The sequence below is a fragment of the Haliotis rufescens genome, unplaced genomic scaffold, assembly GCF_023055435.1.
Source record: "Haliotis rufescens isolate VD_foot unplaced genomic scaffold, xgHalRufe1.0.p SCAF_1, whole genome shotgun sequence".
NCBI classification, from domain to species: Eukaryota; Metazoa; Mollusca; class Gastropoda; order Lepetellida; family Haliotidae; genus Haliotis; species Haliotis rufescens.
The window spans coordinates 60,056,594-60,081,293 of NW_025963779.1; the positions used below are offsets into that span (position 1 = coordinate 60,056,594).

Sequence of the window (24,700 nt, forward strand, 5' to 3'; positions counted from 1 at the left end):
CAATCTATTGATGGTCTGCCTCTGAGACTCAATCCTTTTGCTATGTACTGCAAAATCCCCCTATGGCATTGTCTGTGATGTTTAAAGTTTTAGAAATTAGAAACGTTTTCCTCTGAATAGAATGCAAAACTCGAAAACCAACAATTCAACAATTCATTCTACCATGAATTTGGAATTTACTCGATTCTGATTTGTCAATCAGAGGCTATTAAATCACAATAAACCCCCTCTGATTGAAACAGCTGGTTTGACGGCCGCATCACCGCGGAAGCTAATATTCATAGAATAGTAGTTTTTTCAGTCATTGTCGGTAGGCATAATTAAATAATTATATCTACAATAACAGGTTACAAAATGCACAGATGCGGTTACTACAATATTCAAAGGATGTGTGGCAATACATTTCGTGCACAAAACATGATAGCAATCTACAAAGGGACTGTATTTATGTTTTGGAGACAACAGAGAGCTTGGAATTTTGGCGGTGTTTTATATACGACTATGACGTCATAAATTTTGCGTCACAATAAACAATATGACGTCATAATGGTGACGTGCGATGTAGAGCGAAAGCCTTGCAAAGCTTGCTTTGTTTTCTTTAGGGATTCCCAACTCATGTTAGCTTACCAAGTTGCCGTGCTTATATGCTTTCAATGCCTGTCATATGTTCGAGTGAAGTATTATGGAGTAAACAAACAGCTTGAGTATATACAGCGCCATATTGTGTTCGGTGATTCCGTAATTCAGATCGATCAGATCAAAACATTCGACTCAACTCATGCCGCTTCACTCAGTATATTTGCTAACACCAAAGAGTTCGCGTTTTATTTTGTCATGGTAGAATGGAGATAAACATACTGTGTTTTCAATGTAGAGCTAGGTTACCTGTAGATTTAACCGCGCTAAATTTAACATTTGTAACCTCACGCTGCGCGTTCGGTTCCAAATTCAATTTAGCGGGGTTAAATCTACAGGTAACCTAGCTCTACATTGAAAACACAGTATGTTTATCTCCTAAATCACCAACACTAACACCTATCTAATTACATTTGCACTTCACAAACTTCCAAAAGCAATCAAAGCAGAATATAGTAACATCGGGATGGACACATATTCCAAATCCATCCCATTGCTACACATGTAAACAATTCCGACATGGATCACAATCATGCACACAACCAAAAACACGCCAACGATGCGGTGAACAAAATCACGACAGCCTTGAATAGACTAACGACCGCAAATGTCTAAACTGCACTGGGGGTCATATGGCCTACTCCAAATTGTGTCCTGTATTTCCAACGGAACACAATATCATCAAAATCCAACCGGTAAAGAAAATCTCTTACCCTGATGCCAAGCGGTTATTACTTTCAATTCAGCAGCAGACCCGCACAGCCTCTTATTCCGCAGCTGTTATAAATCTGTTTCGTCTGTTGAAACCCGGAAATATATTGCTGTTACTCCAATAAACTCAACAGAGGCAACATCCAAAACCATAACCATGTGTCACCTTGGGCGCAACAGAAGCAAGTCATCACGGTCAGGTCAAAGTAGATCGCCCGTCCTTCAGACCCCGGTAACATGAACAGGTATCACCAACTTTTACAGTGGCATTGGACCAAGACTAAGGACCAAGATTAATGAATTGCTATTATTACTACATGATTTTCAACCGTCAGCAATATGTCTTCAAGAGACATATCTCAAGCCAACGACTAATTTGACTGGCGTCAAAACATTTATTTTTCCCTCAACTGTTAAGGTTTCAGGGGGATGTTCAATTTTGGTGAGACAGGAAGTGATCCACAGCCCTATACATTGAATGTTATTCTGCGGGCTCTTGCAATTCGACATCACATTGCACTTTGCTTTCACTTTGTGCTCATTTTATATTCCACCCTTTTCAACGGTCCGAACTACAAAATGTACTATCATAATGTGACCAACTCCCGAAACTCTTGTATAATCATAGGCTATGATCCTCTATGGGGACGTTTCCTTTTCCATTGAAGATTTTCTCACTGATAATAATCTATGTATTTTAATTGACGGCTCAAAAACTTAGTACACCCTGGTGTGGTAGTAATGTATTGTTTAGATTTGAAAACAGTAATTTATTGTTTAGCTATTAAAACAGTAATTTATTGTTAAGATATTAAAACATTAATTTATTGTTTAGATATGAAAACAGTTATTTATCCAAACGAGGTTTCTTCTGAAGCTCTTAATGTATATAGTGCAGCACACTCGCATCTGAATGTACCATCTTTATGTGCTAATGCTTTGTAATTGTGATTCACAATTACATGCGAATGGTCTATAACAAGGGTAAGGCTACTCGTACCACCGCCATAATTGCAAGACATCTCAATTACTTTGATTACGTTTTTTCTCTTCGTTTGAACATTTACATGCTCATGGTTTGTTTGTGTCACACATTTTCAAACTAATGGTCTTTGAGTCACATTAACAAGCTATTGGTTTGTTTTGGAAATATGAATGATATATTTTCGCTTTTATTTGTATCCCAGATTTACAAGCAAATTGTTCATTCATTACATTTCATGCTTATGATCTTTATACAGTGATAAGGCTAAACCTACCATCAGCATAATAGCCTATACCTGACGTTATATTTATTCAAACTGTTAAATATGTGTTATCGTAGATCAAATGTCTGTTTTAAAACATATTAGAGATGCTGAAGTAACACTGTCTTATAGTCAAAGAAAATATAAATTCAGTTTGACATCAAAAATAGAACTTTATATACATCCATATATGTAAACTAATGAGCAGGGGGACAATATAGCCAGTGTGTGTCATACCTTTGTGCCTCCCGCCGTGATGTCGCTTACAGCTGGCTTTACCTTATATTTGTTTTTCTTGTGGAGGTCAAACGTACCGTCTATTCAGACTTACACACGACAGAGTACTGGGCGACACACAGAGCCAACTGTGCGTATCAGTCGAAATAGACGCCCGGAACGAGGATAGTAATTATACAAGATGTAATCACCCCGCCAACAAATAATAGAAAACAAAGCCATAGAAATATGATGCATGTTGTCCTTTTGCCATATCAGATACAAAGTTTCCATTTCCTGTAATGACGAACTAATATAAAGAATGCCTTCATGTTTGAACTATGACAGTTCAGGGGAGGTGTGTTTTGTCACAACGCAGTAAGATCAAACCTACATACCCGTATTCAGTGTATGCATGGATACATATGCAAATGAATGAGTTGGGTTTGACGCTGTTTTAAGCATAATTACACCATTATCACTGTGGAGAAAACCAACGTAGATATACAAGAAACATGCATGACTGAAGCTCCTGTTACTATGTGACACATTATCCGTCAGCGGAGTAAACATTGAATACTACATCTGGATCACGTGCAGCTGTCACGATTCACTGGTGGTGGCAACATGAGGATATCGACAATATGTCTGCTTGTCTTCACAGGCTTCGTTGCGAGGACAAAAACCCAGGGTAAGACACCTCTATTTACAGCTAAGAGTAGTTGTAGCAGGACACAGACTCGGGGTAAGACACCTCTATTTACACTGGAAGAAGTTGAAGCAGGACACAGACCCGGGGTAAGACACCTCTATTTACACTGGAAGTAGTTTGTAGCACAGGACACAGACCAGGGGTAAGACACTTCTATTAATTTACACTGGAAAGAAGTTGTAGCAGGACACACACCAGGGGTAAGACACCTCTATTTACACTGGAAGGTAGTTGTAGCAGGACACAGACCAGGGGTAAGACACCTCTATTTACACTGGAAAGTAGTTGTAGCAGGACACAGACCAGGGGTAAGACACCTCTATTTGCACTGGAAAGTAGTTGTGGCAGGACACAGACCATGGGTAAGACACCTCTATTTGCACTGGAAAGTAGTTGTAGCAGGACACAGGCCAGGGATAAGACACCTCTATTTACACTGGAAAGTAGTTGTATCAGGACCAAGGCCCCGGGTAAGACACCTTTATTTACACTGGAAAGTAGTTGGAGCAGGACACAGGCCAGGGATAAGACACCTCTATTTACACTGGAAAGTAGTTGGTGCAGGACCAAGGCCCTGGGTAAGACACCTCTATTTACACTGGAAGTAGTTTGTAGCACAGGACACAGACCCGGGGTAAGACACCTCTATTTACACTGGAAAGTAGTTGTAGCAGGACACAGACCAGGGGTAAGACACCTCTATGTACACTGGAAAGTAGTTGGAGCAGGACACAGACCAGGGGTAAGACACCTCTATTTACACTGGAAAGTAGTTGTAGCAGGACACGGACCAGGGGTATGACACCTCTATTTACTCTCGAAAGTAGTTGTAGCAGGACGCGGACCATGGGTAAGACACCTCTATTTGCACTGGAAATAAGTTGGTGCAGGACCAAGGCGGTGGGCAAGACACCTCTATTTACACTGGAAAGTAGTTGGTGCAGGACCAAGGCCCTTGGTAAGACACCTCTATTTACACTGGAAAGTAGTTGTAGCAGGGCACAGAAACTGGGTAAGACACCTCTATTTACACTTGAAAGTAGTTTGAGCAGGACCCAGACCCTGGGTAAGACACCTCTATTTACACTGGAAAGTAGTTGGAGCAGGACCAAGGCCCTGGGTAAGACACCTCTATTTACACTGGAAAGTAGTTGGTGCAGGACCAAGGCCCTTGGTAAGACACCTCTATTTACACTGGGAAGTAGTTGTAGCAGGACAGAGGCCAGGGGTAAGACACCTCTATTTACAGTGGAAAGTAGTTGTAGCAGGACACAGACCAGGGGTTAGACACCTCTTTTTACACTGGAAGTAGTTGTAGCAGGACACAGGAACAGGGTAAGACACCTCTTTTTACACTTACGAGTAGTTTGAGCTTGACCTAGAAATACCAACACACACACACACACACACACACACACACACACACACACACACACACACACACACACACACACACACACACACACACGAACACACACGAACACACACGAAGACACACAAGCAGTAAGTGGGGAGTGAGATTATGTTGAGTACCCAACGCTTACAGCTGTTGGTTGATTGAGTTGGATTGCGAAATCCAATGATCTAGGTCATGCTTTATGTCGTAACAACATCACGTGTTTGATTACGTGTGTACAAGTCCGGTTGACGATAAAAGCGTTGATTCAAATGCAAAGTGAATGTCAACAATCGTCGATGATGTTTTCTATGTTGCACGTATTATTCATGATGTAAAGGACGCTATCCACACAGTAGACATTCAAATGCTAAATCCACTTGCCCCTTGCCCCGCGGAAACACTTTTTTAGAGACTATTGCAGACGTGTCGGGGTTTATTCAAGGTTTAAGATTTGATGCAGTCTTAGAGACTATTGGGGACGTATCGTGGTGTATTTCAAGGTTTATGATTTAATCCAGTTTTAGAGACTATTATAGACGTGTCGTGGTTTATTTCAAGGTTTAAGATTTGATTCAGTTTTAGAGACTATTACAGACGTGTCGTGGTTTATTTCAGGGTTTAAGATTTGATGCAGTCTAAGAGACTATCACAGACGTGACGTGGTTTATTTCAAGGTTTAAGATTTGATGCAGTCTTAGAGACTATTACAGACGAGTCGTGGTTTATACAAGGTTTAAGAATTGATTCAGTTTTAGAGACTATTACAGACGTGTCGTGGTTTATTTCTAGGTTTAAGATTTTATTCAGTTTTAGAGACTATAACAGACGTGTCGTGGTTTATTTCTAGGTTTAAGATTTGATTCAGTTTTGGAGACTATAACAGACGTGCCGTGGTGTTTTTCAAGGTTTAAGATTTGATTCAGTTTTAGAGACTATTACAGACGTGTCGTGCTGTATTTCAAGGTTTAAGATTTGATTCAGTTTTAGAGACTATTAGAGACGTGCCGTGGTTTATTTCAAGGTTTAAGATTTTATTCAGTTTTAGAGACTATTACATACGTGCCGCGGTGTATTTCAAGGTTTAAGATTTGATTCAGTTTTAGAGACTATAACAGACGTGTCGTGGTTTATTTCTAGGTTTAAGATTTGATTCAGTTTTAGAGACTTTTACAGACGTGTCGTGGTTTATTTCAAGGTTTAAGATTCGATACAGTCTGAGAGACTATTTAAGACGTGTCGTGGTGTATTTCAAGGTTTATGATTTGATTCAGTTTTAGAGACTATTACAGACGTGTCGTGCTGTATTTCAAGGTTTAAGATTTGATTCAGTTTTAGAGACTATAACAGACGTGTCGTGGTTTATTTCTAGGTTTAAGATTTGATTCAGTTTTGGAGACTATTACAGACGTCCCGTGGTGTTTTTCAAGGTTTAAGATTTGATTCAGTTTTAGAGACTATTACAGACGTGTCGTGGTTTATTTCTAGGTTTAAGATTTTATTCAGTTTTAGAGACTATAGCAGACGTGTCGTGGTTTATTTCTAGGTTTAAGATTTGATTCAGTTTTGGAGACTATAACAGACGTGCCGTGGTGTTTTTCAAGGTTTAAGATTTGATTCAGTTTTAGAGACTATTACAGACGTGTCGTGCTGTATTTCAAGGTTTAAGATTTGATTCAGTTTTAGAGACTATTAGAGACGTGCCGTGGTTTATTTCTAGGTTTAAGATTTTATTCAGTTTTAGAGACTATTACATACGTGCCGCGGTGTATTTCAAGGTTTAAGATTTGTTTCAGTTTTAGAGACTATAACAGACGTGTCGTGGTTTATTTCTAGGTTAAAGATTTGATTCAGTTTTAGAGACTTTTACAGACGTGTCGTGGTTTATTTCAAGGTTTAAGATTCGATGCAGTCTGAGAGACTATTTAAGACGTGTCGTGGTGTATTTCAAGGTTTAAGATTTGATTCAGTTTTAGAGACTATTACAGACGTGCCGTGCTGTATTTCAAGGTTTAAGATTTGATTCAGTTTTAGAGACTATAACAGACGTGTTGTGGTTTATTTCTAGGTTTAAGATTTGATTCACTTTTAGAGACTATTACAGACGTGTCGTGGTTTATTTCAAGGTTTAAGATTTGATGCAGTTTTAGAGACTGTTACAGACTGCCGTGGTTTATTTCAAGGTTTAAGATTTGATGCAGTGTTAGAGACTATTAGAGACGTGCCATGGTTTATTTCAAGGTTTAAGATTGATAACAAGAATTTACTACCTTCAAAGTGAAACAATGCAGAAGTGGGAGGGTCATGATCGTATATTTACACGATGTTACCAATTCTGACAATACCCTACCATAGACAGAACAGTAATGTCTGTGATTAGCAATAGTCTGAGCTATCGTCAATGCCGTTTGCATCTTCATCATGAGCAGAAACCGTAACTCTAGGTCGCTGAGAACGAAGTCGATCTGTGACGTCATTTTGTTATTCATGTCGCCGTATGAGTGCAGCTGTATATGGTGTTTGTGACAGTTGTTTCTTGTTCTGTCGGACCGCCTCCGTGGTCTAGTGGTAGAGCGTCCGCCAGGATTGCGAAAGGTCCGGGGTTCGATCCCCAGCCGCGTCATACCAAATGACGTTAAAATATGGTACTTGTTTTTACCCTGTCTGGCGCTCGACGTTAAGGGGCTAGAACAAGGACTGCAGGTTTTTCATGGCCCAGGGGAACATGCACGTGCAGAAATGGTTTTGTTGGTCACGTGCAACACTTCTGCTTGATGACATTCGGTGATCCGTAGATGTTTGCTCGTTTGGGCTTCAACGTATCTTAAAATCCCATTCGCCAAAACAGATCGAATTTGAACATATCACATATTTTTACCTGCACAGTTTCCTTTTGTGCCTCGTACTTATAGATACATTCTTCGATCCATGAAAAACGTTTTAGATCGAGTATATCCTGATAAATAGAGAATGTTAACCGAGGTTTACGAACACACATACATATAATGTTTAGGTGGTGATTTCACAATGATAGTGTACCGTTACATAAAAAAAGTTAGACCGCAGAGGTTTCCGTCGTTTAAAATTAAGAAGTTTTTTTGTTTTGTTTGTTGTTTAACGCCGCATTCAGCAATATTCCAGCTATATTGATAACATGAGCAAAGATGAAGAAATAAACTACTTTTATCAACGAGAGTTAATATTTTACATTTCAAAACATATGAGGGTGAGATTTTATTTATTATTGCATATTATTTCAAATATTTTATTGTACAGTGTGTTCATTTGATGACCACATTGATTTTTCGATCATCTTGAATTTATAACGGCGCATCACCTAACAAGAAATATCAAAATGTAGAGCTTAGTTCCAAACGAGGGAAACGTTTGCGGGCTAACGTTTTTATATAACACTACGTCATCTTTGTGAAATCACTACTTAGATAGTGTAGTTTGTGCAAAACTATTATCAGGGATGTAATTGTGGAAAAATACCACAAACCTGTAGATGTGATGGCGTAACCATATGACGCCACGGTTACAAGGGGACATCACAAGGTGCTATGACATTACATGTTCACAGTGCATTTTGTCACTGAAGCTCAATCACATCCTCACATACCAAGGAGTTCTGTTTTTTCGTTGCATTGTTGGAATCAGAAGGATTTGAAACGTGTAAAAAGTAAGCTAACACAGAATCCCTTGTAACAGACTTGAATACTTTAACCTTAAGGTAACACATATCTCAACTGACCAAAAATATAAATTCTAATTTAACTAGAACTCACAGGACAGTACAGTAAACTACGTTTGTAACGAACACGCTTATAACGAAGTGACCTATATAACGAACTTTGTTTTTAGTCCCGACCATTTGTTGTATATATGTTGTATGTATCTTTATAACGAACTACGGTTATTAAGAACAAAAAATAGTGGTCCCTTCGAGTTCGTTATAACCGTAGTTTACTGTAGTTTATCACGTGGAAGCCAGAGTTGGATAGTAATTTCATTTCACTTTCCTCATTATAATATTGTATAATTGTAACCAGTAATGGAGAATATTAGGATAGTGAATGTTGGGCAACATCACACATGATTGGCTTTTAGCCCTTACGTTTAGGGGACAGTTTAAAACCTACAAATACTGTTTTTATTATAGATCACCCTGAAGTTACGATACTATTGACTGAAAGGCACACACTGTTCACTTTGGGATCGGTGTACAGGTGGGATCTGTTCAAGGACAGGATGACTCGGCACAATATCACATCTGTCACCACACCCACAGCCATTGACTATGACAATGTCACCAGGCGAATTTACTGGACGGATATAAGCCGAGAGGAAATCAGGAGTTCCGAACTTGATGGTGGAAATAATACTCTGGTTCGAAAACTAAACAGTGGTAAGTGACCCTTCCGTCCAGATTTATAAGTCAGTTATAAGGTTACGCCATAACTTGCAAGTTTGATATTACAGTTCGGATAGAGACTTCATCAAAATCAAAATCTATTTAATTTTCCTTAAACCATTTCACTATTCCGTGGACACTGGTGGCCCAGTACTCACAGAGATCCGGTTAGAATTGCTTGTCGTCAGAGGCGACTATGCTTGTCGTAAGAGGCGACTAACGGGATTGGGTGGTCAGGCTCGATGACTTGGTTGATGCATGTCATCGTATCCCTGTTGCGTGGAACGATGTTCATGACGCCAATCACTGGATTGTCTTCACCAGACTCGATTATTTACAGACCGCCGTCATACAGCTGGAATATTGCTGAGTACGGCGTTAAACAACAAACTAACTAACGAAAGTTGTCCAATGGGTCAACTGGCTCTGGGGGCGGTCGGTTAGCCTAGTGGTAAGAGCGTTGGCTCGTCACGTCGAAGACCCGTGTTCGATTCCCAACATGGGTACAATGTGTGAAGCCCATTTATGGTGTCCCCCGCCGTGATATTGCTGGAATATTGCTAAAAGCGGCGTAAAACCATACTCACTCACTCACTCACTCAATTGGCTCTGTAAAAACATGTGGTTCGAGTCCAAGATGTGCCCTCTTAACGATCCTTGATTTGCCTTTTTCCACAAGTGACATTTTTTGGAAATACATTTTCCAGTTTCAAACCCGCATGGCATGACTGTTGATGGTAGTGCCGGCAAGATCTTCTACACCGACTTGGGAAATAAAGTCATTGTGAGAATCGACATTAGTGGGTCTAATAGTACAGTCATTGTGAGTGAAAATGTAAGCTATCCAATCGGCATCATTGCAGACAAAACCGACAGGTAATTAACAATTTTGTATTTGTACGAAACATATATTTCACCTATATATTCAAGTACATGTAATCGTATTCACGCCATGTCACCATGTCACCCTTTATTCAGTTATAATTTCGACTAAGGGCGGTGAGGTGACCTTCCTGGGTGTCCCCAGCCGAGATCATGTGATATGTCTGTAAGAAGTCATACAGCGTCACTCGGTCTTTATGTCAGGCCATATCATTTATCTTTATGTACTACTATGTTACCGACCGCCTCCATGGTCTAGTGGCAGAACGTCTGACCGGGGAGCGGAAGGTCGGGGTTAGATGCCCGGGCCGCTTCATACCAAAAGAAGGTACTTGTTACTAATCTGCCACTCTGCATTAAGGGGAAATACAAGCACTGGTCGGCTCGGAGTCAGTATACTGTGTCTGAGTGGGGTATTCATGTTTTTCTGCGGCATGGTATCTCAGTGGGCTAGCACTATCAAATCGGCATTAGTCCGGACAAGTACAAGCGCGCGCGCACGCACACACGCACGCACGCACACACCATGTACGTCGTTATATAGGTGCAAGAACCTTAAACCCCATCTCACCTCACCTTATCTACCATATTACCGGTACTAGCTGAGGCATAATATAATGACTTTCTTCGTTTAACTATGTACCTTTATACGTTTTTGTATCTCTTACACAGACCAGATCATGTGTTGAGAGGTTACTTCACGGCAGTTTTCATAATACTATAACATCACGGCAGTTTTCATAATACTATAACATCAAGTTATATAATGTATCCTTTCATAAAACATTGATCAATGGGTGTCACCTCTCCCGGGATTCGCACCTCTCCGACTGCGACCAAATCGTGTCTGAATATCTTCACGTCGCAGTCGGGTTTACATACCGTGTTCGTGTTTTTCACTTTGTTCACAAGACCTTTTGTGTCAATTTCGCTTCTAAATCTGTCCTCGGTGTTGTCAAAGACTGCGTCTAGCTCCATAATCCTATTTGCAAGTGAATGCAAAACATTTTAACATTTTTTGGAAGGCATTGTCACAGGAATGCTCGCCGAGCAGACGACACACCAAGGGACCTAACTCTTACCACCTGGACTGATATCGAGCGCCCTTTCAAAATGTATTGACAAGCCACGTCAGCCCGCCAGTGGGTGTAATACGGGTCTGGGTATTACACCCCGTGTGACATGACTGGCTCTATGTTGGCTCTATCGCACATGCTCATCGAAAGGAACGTCGTAATTATTAATGCTATCCCGCGTCCATGTCCGCCTCATTCGCAGCTCTAGCACCTTTTTCCACTCATCAATTTTGTTCTACTCTGGGGATTGACGGTTCCTTATACAATTAGTTTAATTATATCTTATACATAACTTCATTTTAGTGACTGTATGTTAGTTTCTTAATATCATGGCATGTAATATGTATATAATATGTTGTTGCATTCACTCAAGGTGTATAAACCGCGCGTTGTTCATACTATCAATCACTTGTGTTCGTGCCGTACCACTTTGCTCATATTATTATTCACTGGTTTGCGTGCCGTACCCCGTATGTTACCTAGACAGGGGAGTTAACTGATTATAAACGTCATGGTTCCACCTTTGCCGAACTAGGATGGAAAATGGAGTAACTGTTATATTTAGGCTGGACTAACAAGTCTATGTATAGTCGCGTAAATCGCGTAACGAAATCAACATCAGGTTCAATGTCAACTCAGCGTCAAAAGATATTTTCCAAATCTGTTCATGATTTTAGTCAAGGTGCTCACGTGATCTAATGCATTTCGCGAAGTAAGGCCCGTTTTATATCAATACATAGCTTGACTATCGATCAGATCGTCTTCACAGGGTGCCGCCATTTGTTTGAAACAAATGCAAGTGATATCAGAGGTACCATCTGATTGGTCAATAGGAGGGACAGAGAAGGGGCATAGCTCGAAATAGCCACTGGTGGCGTTACGATCGAGCTCAGAAATTCCAGCCTAATTCCGCAAGGGTTGTAACTGGACTTTTATGGTCAGTTAACTCCCTTGCTTCGGGAAGATGCGTACCTATGGAACGTTGCCCATGCTATTGATCACTGGTTTGCGTGTCGTACCCCGTGGGGCCTTGCTCATGCTATTGATCACTGGTTTGCCTGTCGTACCCCGTAGGGCCTTGCTCATGCTATTGATCACTGGTTTGCCTGTCGTACCCCGTGGGGCCTTGCCCATGCTATTGATCACTGGTTTGCGTGTCGTACCCCGTGGGGCCTTGCTCATGCTATTGATCACTGGTTTGCGTGTCGTACCCCGTGGGGCTTTGCTCATGCTATTGATCACTGGTTTGCCTGTCGTACCCCGTGGGGCTTTGCTCATGCTATTGATCACTGGTTTGCGTGTCGTACCCCGTAGGGCCTTGCTCATGCTATTGATCACTGGTTTGCGTGTCGTACCCCGTAGGGCCTTGCTCATACTATTAGTTACTGGTGTGTTTGGTATAGATTCGATTATTTACAAACCGCAGTCATGTAGCTGGAGTAACGTTGGGTGCGGCTTTAAACAATAAACAGCCAAAGATAATGTTAGATGTACTCAATGTAAAATGTTTGACCTTCAGAAAGTTATACTGGCTTGATCACGACACTGACATCATTGAATCATGCAACTATGATGGGAGTGGAAGGACGACTCTGGTATCAACGGGAGTCGATGCACCGACGGGAGCCACTTTCAACGAAAAAAGTAAACATATCTGCGGATTATATCGTTAATCCAAATCAAAAACCCATGCAAGGGTTTCACGCATTCGCACGAACCTAGTTCCCAATAGTGAAATAAAACTCAACTTTCATGAATCATCTCTGATTGAACAAATTTGTCTTAGAACCGTTTCATACTGTGCCGACCTCATCCCATTTTATTTAACATGTTTTTTTCTCATGTCACCCTCCCCTCATAACATAGAACCAGTCCCTCAATAATGTTCAATCAGTATTTCATTTATTTAAAATTATAGAACTCTATCAATTTTTCATGCCCTCCTCCTTTATTTGTATAAAATTTGCCCAACCCACCTCTTTCGCTGAGAGAGAGAGAGCAGCACCACTCATACCCAACCCAGATCCCCAACCCCCCCTTTCTATTACACTGAGAACGGAGTTCCACTGTAGTAGTAAATCATGTCTGCGTTTCTTTCTCAGCCGGACGTCTCTACTGGTGCGAATACAACGGGAATGTGTACTCCATCTTAAAGGATGGTACAGACAGAAGAACACATTACAGGAACATCTTGACCAAACCTCGCTTGATGGACATCGCTGTCTTCAATGGTTTTCTCTACATTATTGACAGAACATACAGGTTTCATAATCAATGTGTTTTTGTAACGGCCTAAAATTAATCATTATTAGTTTTCACAGTGAAAGTCGGGATATATTATGGGCAAAGTTTGCCATGTTCCTATAAAATCGACTGTATCTTACGTAGATCAATATTGACCTTGTTTCCTTCTTTAACGTCTTATTCTTTATATGTGCTTGTACGAGAAATTATTACACATTATGACATTCTCCAATCACTCAAGGTAAACAAGAACGGACGTCTTTCAGCAGTCAAAAACCTTTAACAATGGTTATTCAAATCAGTTACTGTATGTTACAGGGGCATTCGAGTGATCCCTGAAAAGCTCAACTTTACGCACATGGGAATCCTTTCTTCAAGGTATTTCAAAACCCTGACCGGAATCCACGTCTTTTCTCCAAATTCAGAAGAAACAGGTAACATGTTTTCAAGACCCCATGCATTCAGGTTAAATGTCACACTAAAGCAAAATATAACATGTATTGTTAATACATAAATTATGCAATAGACGTGCCCCACTTATACAGCTAAATAGTTCAACAAAAGATCATATTACGAATTCAAGCAGAAGCACACAAATGAATCATTGTAATTGTCACTCTCAGCGGTGCACATTAGCAACTCCTGCATGCGAGAATTACATGTACCAGCACATGTGCATCAGTATGCGTATGCACATGTTCGAGTTACTGTAAATCTTGAAATTAACGCGGACGTGAATTAAATGCGAAAAATGCGAAAAAAACTTCGCATTTATGTCTCCAACAATAAGACGTCCTCACTGCACACTTCGGATAGCGGAAATACCAACTTGAATAATAACACAAACACGGTTTATTGAGCAGCAGTTGCAACAAGTATTTTACAATGTCATTCAAAGAATAGGAATTACACAATGGGCATCCGGTGAGTTTTCACTGCTGGGGTGAAGAGTTCTTCCCACTTGTGTGACGCTTGTTGACACCTTCTCCGCATACCCATCAGTGAACTGTTGTTGGTTCAAGTATTTTATTGCCTTTGGACTGCCTTAAAGCCAGTCAACAGAGTAAACATATATACTGTATGTTATTTTTAGGAAAACACTGTCTATTGCTTTTACGAAAGTGCTCTACTTATTCTACTGGGGATGGGGGGTGGGGGTAGTATTCGCCAATCGAAGATGTACGCTACAAACTACTGATTAATCGACTCTTGAAGTTGCATGCGTGTACTCACCACATATATGTTCAACACTTTTCGCCAATCGGTTGCACAAAGACCAATTTGTATAAATAGAGGAAATTTCATGTGTTGCCACTCGTTAAAATATCTCCTTCGCCGGAGATGGCGCTTTGCAAAACGAACAGTATCGATTGACGAGTTAAATGAGAAATTTACAGTTTATAACGAAACATTTTCGAGAGAATAACAAACGGCGTGAAGCGATATTAACTCCATGAATGACCATATGTCATTGTTTTGCCTTGTCAATGGTGAATTAACGTTAAAAGGAAGTCAACAGTTTGTGTACGGGCTGGACACTTGCGATAAAGGGGAGACAATTCGAGGGGAGGTCATTCTTGTATGACACTAGTTCCGTCAAACGGTTATGTTCACAGCAGTGAAATATCAAGTGTTATGTTCACAGCAGTGAAATATCAAGTGTTATGTTCACTGCAGTGATATATCATGTGTTGTGTTCACTTCAATGAAAATAAAAGTTCGGAAAACTCTATCTTTCACACTGTAGTATATAATAAATATACGTATTTGTGTCACGCATATAATGTTTGTTTGTTTGTATAACGCCGCACTCAGCAATATTCCAGCCAGAAGACAATAACAAAGTGGAGGGGTACAATGACACGCAACAAGCCAAGTCACCAAGGCCAAATTGATTTTGACAGTGTTCCTTCTTGTTAGAACATTATCGTTTATACCTAATTTTCTTACCAGGGTGTGCTGACGGAAGATACGGCGCTGGGTGTACTAGTGAGTGTGGCCTATGTACTGGTGGCATGTCTCTGTGTGAGAAGACCACGGGGTCCTGCTTGGCTGGGTGTGAACCAGGGTACAAGGGAAACTTCTGCAAGGAAGGTAAGTTCCTTGACAGAGCGGAACAGGACTAATCTGACAAGTGGGATGCGTCTGACATACGTTTCGAGATAAATTGTTGTTTCGTAGTTGTTTGATGAGAGGATTATATATTTACAAAAATGACACGGAATCACTTCCTTGCATGATAAAACAACAACGTACATATTGATAATGTAAGAGAGAAATAATTCACTTTTGAAGACAACAAATCTTATAAGAACGAGTTTTGTCTTACTTGCTTCTAACTATGCTTCAACATGACAAATACTTTCCTGGAGAGTGCCTGTCCTCTATACACAAACATATCAATTTTGATCCTCCAGAGTGCCTGTCCTCTATACACCTACATGTCAATTATGTTCCTCCAGAGTGCCTGTCCTCTATACACAAACATGTTTATTATGTTCCTCCGGAGTGCCTGTCCTCTATACACAAACATATCAATTTTGATCCTCCAGAGTGCCTGTCCTCTATACACCAACATGTCTATCATGTTCCTCCAGAGTGCCTGTCCTCTATACACCATGTATATCATGTTCCTCCGGAGTGCCTGTCCTCTATACACAAACATATCAATTTTGATCCTCCAGAGTGCCTGTCATATATACACCAACATGTCTATCATGTTCCTCCAGAGTGCCTGTCCTCTATACACCATGGCTATCATGTTCCTCCAGAGTGCCTGTCCTCTATACACCAACATGTCTATCATGTTCCTCCAGAGTGCCTGTCCTCTATACACCATGGCTATCATGTTCCTCCAGAGTGCCTGTCCTCTATACACCAACATGTCTATCATGTTCCTCCAGAGGGTATGTCCTCTATACACCAACATATCTATCATGTTCCTCCAGAGGGTCTGTCCTCTATACACAAACATGTCTATTATGTTCCTCCATAGTGCGGAACAGTCGGGTAGCCTAGTGGTTAAATCGTTCGCTCGTCACGCCGAAGACCCGGGTTCGATTCCCAACATGGGTACAATGTGTGAAGCCCATTTCTGGTGTCCCCCGCCGTGATATTGCTGGAATAGTGCTAAAAGCGGTGTAAAACCATACCCACTCACTCCTCCATAATGCATGTCCTCTATACACCAACATGTATATTATGTTCCCCCAGACCGTCTGTCCTCTATACACCAACATGTCTATTATTTTCCTCCAGAGGGTCTGTCCTCTATACACCAACATATCTATTATGTTCCTCCAGAGTGTCTGTCCTCTATACACCAACATGTCTATTATGTTCCTCTAGAGTACATGTCCTCTTTGCACCAACATATCTATTATGTTCCTCCAAAGTGTCTGTCCTCTATACACCAACATGTCTATAATGTTCCTCCAGAGCGTCTGTCTTCTATACACCAACATGTCTATTATGTTCCTCTGGTGTACATGTCCTCTATACACCAACATATCTATTATGTTCCTCCAGAGCGTCTGTCTTCTATACACCAACATGTCTATTATGTTCCTCTAGTGTACATGTCCTCTATACACCAACATATCTATTATGTTCCTCCAGAGTGTCTGTCTTCTATACACCAACATGTCTATTATGTTCCTCCAGAGTGCAGACCTGGAACATACGGCAAGAGGTGTTCCCCCTGTGGCAAGTGCAAACAAGGGACTACGTGTCATCACGTGACCGGGAAGTGTCCAAGCGGCTGCCAACCCGGCTGGAGGGGAGGGGACACGTGCCAGCAGAGAGGTAGAGGGACTTTAAAAGACATACATATTTAATAACTCTCTCGATAGACCATTTCATGAGAAATCTCGTTACATCTATTTCAGATAGTATGACAGATGTATTGTTTGACACATTTCTTATGCAAATCAACTGAATTCTTAATTCAATGAACTGAATGAGAACCTGCGCAGTAAAATACATCCGCGTAGTGTGATGAAGGCTTCTCCACGTACACATAGATATACACATAGATGAAACAGTGTTAACCCGACAGAAAAAAACAACTCCTAAAACGTTGCTGATAGAAATCATTACGTGCAAGCCAAAGTGCAGGTCGTAGATGTTTATCACTTATCTGAAACCCGCAGCTGTAGGGCATGACAAATCAGGGACATAGAGAATCTCACCCTCGTGTCTTTTGATATCAAATATATCAACACGAGTTGATAAAAGTGGGAAAACTCCGAGGCTTGCCGAGGATTTTTTCCAATTTTATCAACGAGTGTTGATATATTTGATATCAAAAGACACGAGGGTGAGATTTTATTTATCATCAAACATCATTCTTCCAACTTTTTCAGTTTGTAGACTGTAATAAGCAGTGTCTTAAGTGTAAAAAGTACTGCTTACAGCTTCAGTAGCAGAGCCATTAGTAATGTCATTTGATTGTGACGTCATGGTAACCAGTGATGTCACAATGGTCTGCAAAGCATTGTGATGCAATTTCATTGCAGCGATATCTACAGTGTAGATATCGCTTGATCTCACCCAAGCGATATCTCCTGTGGGAGCCAGTTTTGGATGATAAAATACGTTTTCACCATAACACCTTCGGCCACCCAGGTATCCTGGAAAAATAAAAGTGAAAACAGAAAATAAAAATTATATAAAACATCATTCACACCAGTCTCGCCTATCCGACGAAACAGATTCCATTGGGCTAAAGCAGAAATAGCAATGAAAGGTATTTGAATAGATCGCTGAAAATCAGTGATGACACCGAGTGTTCGCGAAGAAAACACCACACAGCAAACAAGAACATATTTTTAAGGCAAGTGGTTTCACCACATTTTTCGTTCATTCCCTAACTGATTGAAAGTGCATCGACAAAAGCAGCATTAGAAATGCGCATACCATAGCTTACAAATAGCCATTAATCTGGTTCTTGACTTGTAGTCTACCTAAAAGTGTTCCACGTGCTATGTTCGTTCTAGATTGCCATCCAGGACTATATGGATTACACTGCTCAGTGCCGTGTGGCCATTGTAAGTCTGAACAGACATGTGACTCTAATTCCGGTTCTTGTCCGAGTGGGTGCAGTGCCGGGTGGAGAGGGGCCACGTGCAAACAGAGATGCATAGCAGATTACTACGGAGAGGGATGTCGTCGGATGTGTGGCTACTGCCACGGAGACGTGTGTAACCCTACCACTGGAGTATGTCCAAATGGGTGTCAACCCTACTGGAAGGGGGACGTTTGCCAGGACTTAAATGGTACGTCGTTTTTATTCATATTTTTTTAAATTCCATAGAAGGTCTGGATTAATGTTCCGAGTGAGCGAATGTTATTTTACACACCGGCCAGCAATCCTCTAGCCATATCACGTAAATGATCGAGTCTAGGCCAGGCCTAGTAGTAGGTGAGGTTCATGTCGTCGGGACCAAAGACAAACAGCTAGGTCATACACTGCGACTGTCCGATCCTCATCGTAATAGCATCTTAAAACTAGCACTAAGAAATTACCCACGTTCGTACATGAACCATAGCTATATATTCCGCAAGTATGGCAAATGACTACGATATATCCTGCGTTATATGAACAAACATTCATGTGACACGGCCTATACTAATCCTATTATCCAGTGTAAAAATTTGTTGCCAAAGTTCACTGGCCAGGAGGGCTTGTTAACAGAAAATGTTGCAAGCCCTCATCATAATTTACCAACCCAAAACATTTCCGATAAACTACGAAATGAAAACAAACTGGCAACATATTTTGACATTAAAGGACGTCTTTACTGATTTACTGATTCATAGAAATAAAAATGTATTAACTACAGTTTTCGATTCGACAGTCGGGCAGCTTTACGGAAATGTTTCTAGCACAATTTAAAAGTCACTGGTATTTTGCTCTCAGCACGCAGGTATTTCGAAGACTGCTCTGATCCTCCCCTCACACCACCAGCACCCCCACCCTCCCACTCTCATCGGGGACAAGGGTTCCATAGGGTCACATCAACATTCACTTCCACTCTCGTAATCATCCCAAACAGTTTTAATTTAGTGATGCGTGGTTTATAGATGTTGTCATTTAATTACGCGGCGTGTAGGACGTGAACTAACATTGCTAAACATCTTGCCTTTAATATCATTTCAACATCATTAGATACAGTCTTAACGTTACTTTTTTAAACCAGAGGCCCTATCTAATTTGTTTTGTTATTAATTTCAATTTCTCATATTTTCCAGTTGTAAATTTAACGAGTTCAGCAACCAAATCCAGGGAGAGGTTTGTTGGTAAGTATTGGACCTTTATAAATGTTATTGGACAATTTGACCCCAACCGGTTATGTCAACCCAATCTGTGGTTCTTTCTCCCATAGACCGCCCCCGTGGTCTAGTGGTAGAGCGTCCGCCCGGAGAGCGGAAGGTCCGGGGTTCGATCCCAGACCGCGTCATACCAAAAGACGTTAAAAATTGGTACTTGTTGTTACTCTGTCTTGCGCTCGGCATTAAGGTGCTAAAACAAGGACTGGTCGGCTCGGAGTCAGTATACTGTGTCTGAGTAGGGTATTCATGTTAAACTGCGGCATGGTATCTCAGTGGGCTAGCACTATAAATCGGCATCAGTCCGGACTAGCACAAGCAACCACACACACACACGTGCATGCACGTCGCTATATAAGTGCAATAATCTTGGACGCGACGTTAAACCCCATTTCCCCTCACCTCACCTCTTCCTCCCATAAGCCTACATCCACATCCACGACGTAGCAACTAATGTAGTGTTCGACGACCCTACGGTAAACTCCGAGCTGATCATCAATTTACATTCGGATTTATCCGTATGAGTCAGTGATTACACCAATGTGTGAACTGACTTGACCGCTGTTGGCGTGTGTGACAATAACGTCAGCTCAGAATGTTCTGATGTTCTGATGTTCTGGTGTTGTGGTCCGGTGGGCTGTTCCGAACGGGGATGGAGGGGTGAAGCCATTCGTCTCTACTCGAATAATACCTAGGGTTGCAATGCAGTAGTGATATTGCATGACCGCTTGTCTACCGATCCTTCGATACAGTTTGTACAACATGACAGCCGATTTTAAGAAATATCGATATTTCGAGCAACAATATTTATATGAGGGTAGTGTAATGTAAACAAGTAAACCCAGTACATCCAGTTCCACTATGGATTCCTCCGTTTGGGGACCGAGATGACCGCGTGCATTGGAAAGGCCGAGGGAGACATCCAACAGACATCCATGTATCTGGAGACGATTCTGGCTTTTTGGAACCGGTTACAAAACATTACATCCAAAGTGGAAAACTTTTTGTTTTTTGTTTAACGCCGCACTCAGCAATACTGCAGCTATATGACGGCGGTCTGTAAATAATCGAGTCTAGACCAGACAATCCATTGATTGACACCATGAGCATCGATCCACGCAATTGGGATACGATGACGTGCATCAACCAAGTCAGCGAGCCTGACCACCCGATCCCGTTAGTCGCCTCTTACGACAAGCATAGTCTCCTTTTACGGCAAGCATGGGTTACTGAAGACCTATTCTACCCCGGATCTTCACGGGTCCATGGGACTAAGTGATAGGTAATACACGCTGTGTTGTGGTTCTCAAACACACTGGTAATTTTAACATATTTCAAACTTGAGTGGTGTAAATATGATCTTTTAAATAACTATTGACTCTCGATTGACTCTGTTTTCAGATGCTCTGATCATCGCTGCTGCCTCAAGGATCTTTAAAATGTTAATGTGAACCCTTGAATATCTTCACAAGTACTATATTTCTTTTCCCTTACAAACCGAATTCAAGAACTCACCTTGCATATAAGGTTTAGTTTCATGGTTGATTATAAACTTACAGAATAGGGAATTGTGATATATGCAGTGAAAACAACTCATGAATAGATAGTCTCTTGGAAAATGGTGTTACCTTAGAGGTGATAAGGAAGGTTGGAAACGACAATGTCAAAGAAGTGGCAATCCAGATTAGTAGATAAAATTACCTTCGACTCAGTCAATGCATTGCTTTACCTCCATGAGAGATGACTGCACAACCTTAGGTAGATTTAACTAGAAACTGTTTTTTCTCTGCATGACCGTTGGCTTTAATTGCATATTACTTTCATGTGGATTTGAATTCTCAATACATTGGCTTGCTTTAATGATCATATTGTGATGTGTATATAACGCATATTTATTCATCAGGTTGTATACATTAGAATGCCGTCAAACAGTAACGTCACAATGCCATTTTGAAATTATCAAAATGTTATTATATATTCGTTTATGAACTTTTTAAGATGTTATAATATATTCGGTATTGAAATTATCAAGATGTTATTTCATATTTGTTAATGAAATTGTTAAGATGTTATATTATATTCGTTGATGAAATTATGAAGAATGATGTAACTACATTTTCGTTTAGGAAATTGTAAAGATGTTATATGATATTCGTTAATGAAATTATGAAGATGTTATTATTTTTTCGTTTATTAAATTGTAAAGAAGTTATATTATATTCGTTAATCAAAAGATGAAGATGCTATTTTATATTCGTTTATGAAATTGTTAGAAGGTTATATTTGATTGGTTTGTGCATCTGAAAACTGTCATTTGATCTAGATATTATTCAGGGTTTATTTTAGGGTTAATTTTCCGACTTGCTGTGTAATATTTGTGTGCTTACTGATTAACACCGCAGTCAGGACTATCCAGCTATATCATGGCGGCCTGTAAAACAGGTCTTGACAGGACAAACGAGTGAGTGACGGCATGAGCAATGTCCCACGTATTCGGTGTACAACGATACACAAACACCCCAAACCACCCAATCCTTGTTGTGTGACAACTGCCTCGCAAAACTGAAACGTTCAGGGTACACGCGGCTAGGAGGCCCACCATTTTATGTTCTAGTGGGTGGGGGTGGAGGAGGGTTGCGTGGGATGAGTCTGAACATTGTATTTTTTTCAAAATACATTTTTCTTTATGGACATATGCTTTTCCCCCTCCATCCCGACAGCCGATCTTCGCTCCCTACTCATCCCTCCCCCCCCCCCCCCTCCCCCCCAATCCCCTACTCCCAATATCGCCAGTCGCTAACGGCTGTAGGTATCACATCACGCAAAATAGTCAGAGAGTTTGATATGCTTTTATCTCCTTCAAATTATTTTTATATGTGACTTTTTTTATCTGATTTTATTATGATCCACATGTTTCTTCGTAGATTGACCCTTAATTGTGTTTATTTAAGAATTTTTTGATAATGTACGTTTGTTGTTGCTTATTTATTCAGAAATAAATTACTCTTTTGACAATATTCAACTGTTCATGGGTTGATTTTCAGCATTCATAAGCTTCATATTGATTTGTGATTATCGCTATTATTCGTTCTTTCTTTCTTCGGTCGGGTAGCCTAGAGGATAAAGCATTCGCTCGTCACGCCGAAGACCCGGGTTCGATTCCCGACATGGGTACAATGTGTGAAGCCCATTTCTGGTGTCCCCCGCTGTGATATTGCTGGAATATTGCTAAAAGCGGCGTAAAACCATACCCACTCACTCACCCCATTCCCTCTGAGTATGCCGTCGCTAGACTTTAAGTTGTTTAAAATACAGTATTGAATAAAACTTGGATACTCAAAGTTAACTTGGGTGTCTCTAATTGGCAATTTATTGACATGCAGCGTTGATTAATAGGATTACGGAGTCACTTTCTCTTCTTCATTTCCTGATGAGAATTTTCAGCGCATTTTCGTGTTATATCACTGTTACTCAAATCTTTCATAAGGAATGACAGGTTGTCTTGATTCATCCATGCGGATTGCAACCTTTTTCTATTCTTACCCCGACCAACTGATTGGTAATGGAATACATGAATCAATGTCATCACACAAAACCGGAATAGCAGTTTAATAGGTCGATATTTACCTGGATCCACAATGGTACAGGTTTAGCCTATGCTGGCAGGAATACCGGCTTAACGTCAAATCTGTCAGTCAACTCTATTTCACAAGCATATTAGCATTGGTTTTAATTTCCGAAGACAGTCTGAATTAAAGGAATCATACAAAAATATATTTTATATAATATTTTACAAACACTTTATGAACAGATAAAAAAGTATTTACCTGTATTGACTTCCTTGCCCTTCGCTTCTGTCTCTATTTATACTGGACTATGTTCTTTGGACAATGCAAACAATACACACGCAGTGTTAACATTTGTCATTATTATATAATCTACATATAATTCATTATTTCTTCTCGTTCAATTTACTGTACGTATAATATTCAGTCCTTTCAACGTTTCATTTATAAGATTCAACAAGGAAGGTGTAGTATTATGAATAAACTTAAAATAGGAATATCGAAACACATTCAAGGTTTAATCATGGTCAATGTTTAATTGAGTGAGTGAGTTGGGTTTAACGCCGCTTTTAACAGTATTCCAGTCATATCACGGCGTGTCAGCTTAATGTGGGAGGAAAGCCCGAAGTGATGCAGGTCTCAGACGTTTACCACTTCGGTGAAACCCACGAGCACGGGTATGGTGCTGACAAACCTAGAAACATAATCGGGGCGAACTGGGATTCGAACCCACAATCAAAGGTTTCTGGCGTGCCTAAGGGACGCAACTCTGCACAGCGAATCGCGGCGCCTTAGACGACTGGGCCACCCGTGCCCCCAGTCCATGTTTAAACGTTAAGGGATATAACTTGTCACCCTACACAACGATTGCGCTGACGCCCGTGGACCATAAAACTAACTTATCTAGATCATAATGGAAACGATTTACATAATATCCGGGGGCACTGGTGGCGAGTCGCTGTGCAGAGTTGCGTCCCTTTGACACGCCAGAAACCTATGATTGTGGGTTCGAATCCAGGTTCGTCAGCACCATACCCGTGCTCGTGGGTTTCACTGAAGCGGTAAACGTCTGAGACTTGCATCACTTCGGGCTTTCCTCCCACATTAAGCTGACACGCCGTGATATAACTGGAATATTGTTAAAAGTGGCGTTAAAACCAACTCACTCACTCACTTCTTAATATACTTATGTAAACCAACACGTGGTGGTAAGAGGCGACGTATTAAGATCTGGTGGTGCGGTTCTGTGACTTGGCTGAGGTTCATGCTG

At 40.7% G+C, this 24,700-nt stretch overlaps 1 protein-coding gene across 2 annotated transcripts; it reads left to right on the forward strand.

The window, feature by feature from the left end:
• Positions 1-3,142: 3,142 nt before the first annotated feature.
• On the forward strand, positions 3,143-22,881 carry LOC124145077 (prolow-density lipoprotein receptor-related protein 1-like). 2 transcript variants are annotated; one of them, XM_046514749.2, is made up of 11 exons: positions 3,143-3,555; positions 9,081-9,326; positions 10,040-10,208; positions 12,810-12,934; positions 13,393-13,552; positions 13,853-13,968; positions 15,488-15,628; positions 17,198-17,338; positions 18,532-18,810; positions 19,787-19,834; positions 21,266-22,881. In XM_046514749.2, exons 1-11 carry the CDS (start codon positions 3,438-3,440, stop codon positions 21,313-21,315), a joined length of 1,593 nt encoding a protein of 530 aa, XP_046370705.2. In that variant the 5' UTR covers positions 3,143-3,437; the 3' UTR covers positions 21,316-22,881. The 2 variants fall into 2 exon arrangements, with proteins under 2 accessions (XP_046370705.2, XP_046370706.2); XM_046514750.2 differs by having other exon boundaries at positions 3,149-3,501.
• The last annotated feature ends 1,819 nt before the right edge of the window (positions 22,882-24,700 follow it).

What these genes read in the sequence shown, in the direction of transcription:
- LOC124145077 (XM_046514749.2), top strand. Translation starts at nt 3,438, where the DNA reads ATGAGGATATCGACAATATGTCTGCTTGTCTTCACAGGCTTCGTTGCG. An exon ending in ATTATTGACAGAACATACAG is followed by an intron (nt 13,553 to 13,852) that starts GTTTCATAATCA and finishes TGTATGTTACAG; the next exon opens with GGGCATTCGAGTGATCCCTG. An exon ending in GGGAAACTTCTGCAAGGAAG is followed by an intron (nt 15,629 to 17,197) that starts GTAAGTTCCTTG and finishes ATGTTCCTCCAG; the next exon opens with AGTGCAGACCTGGAACATAC.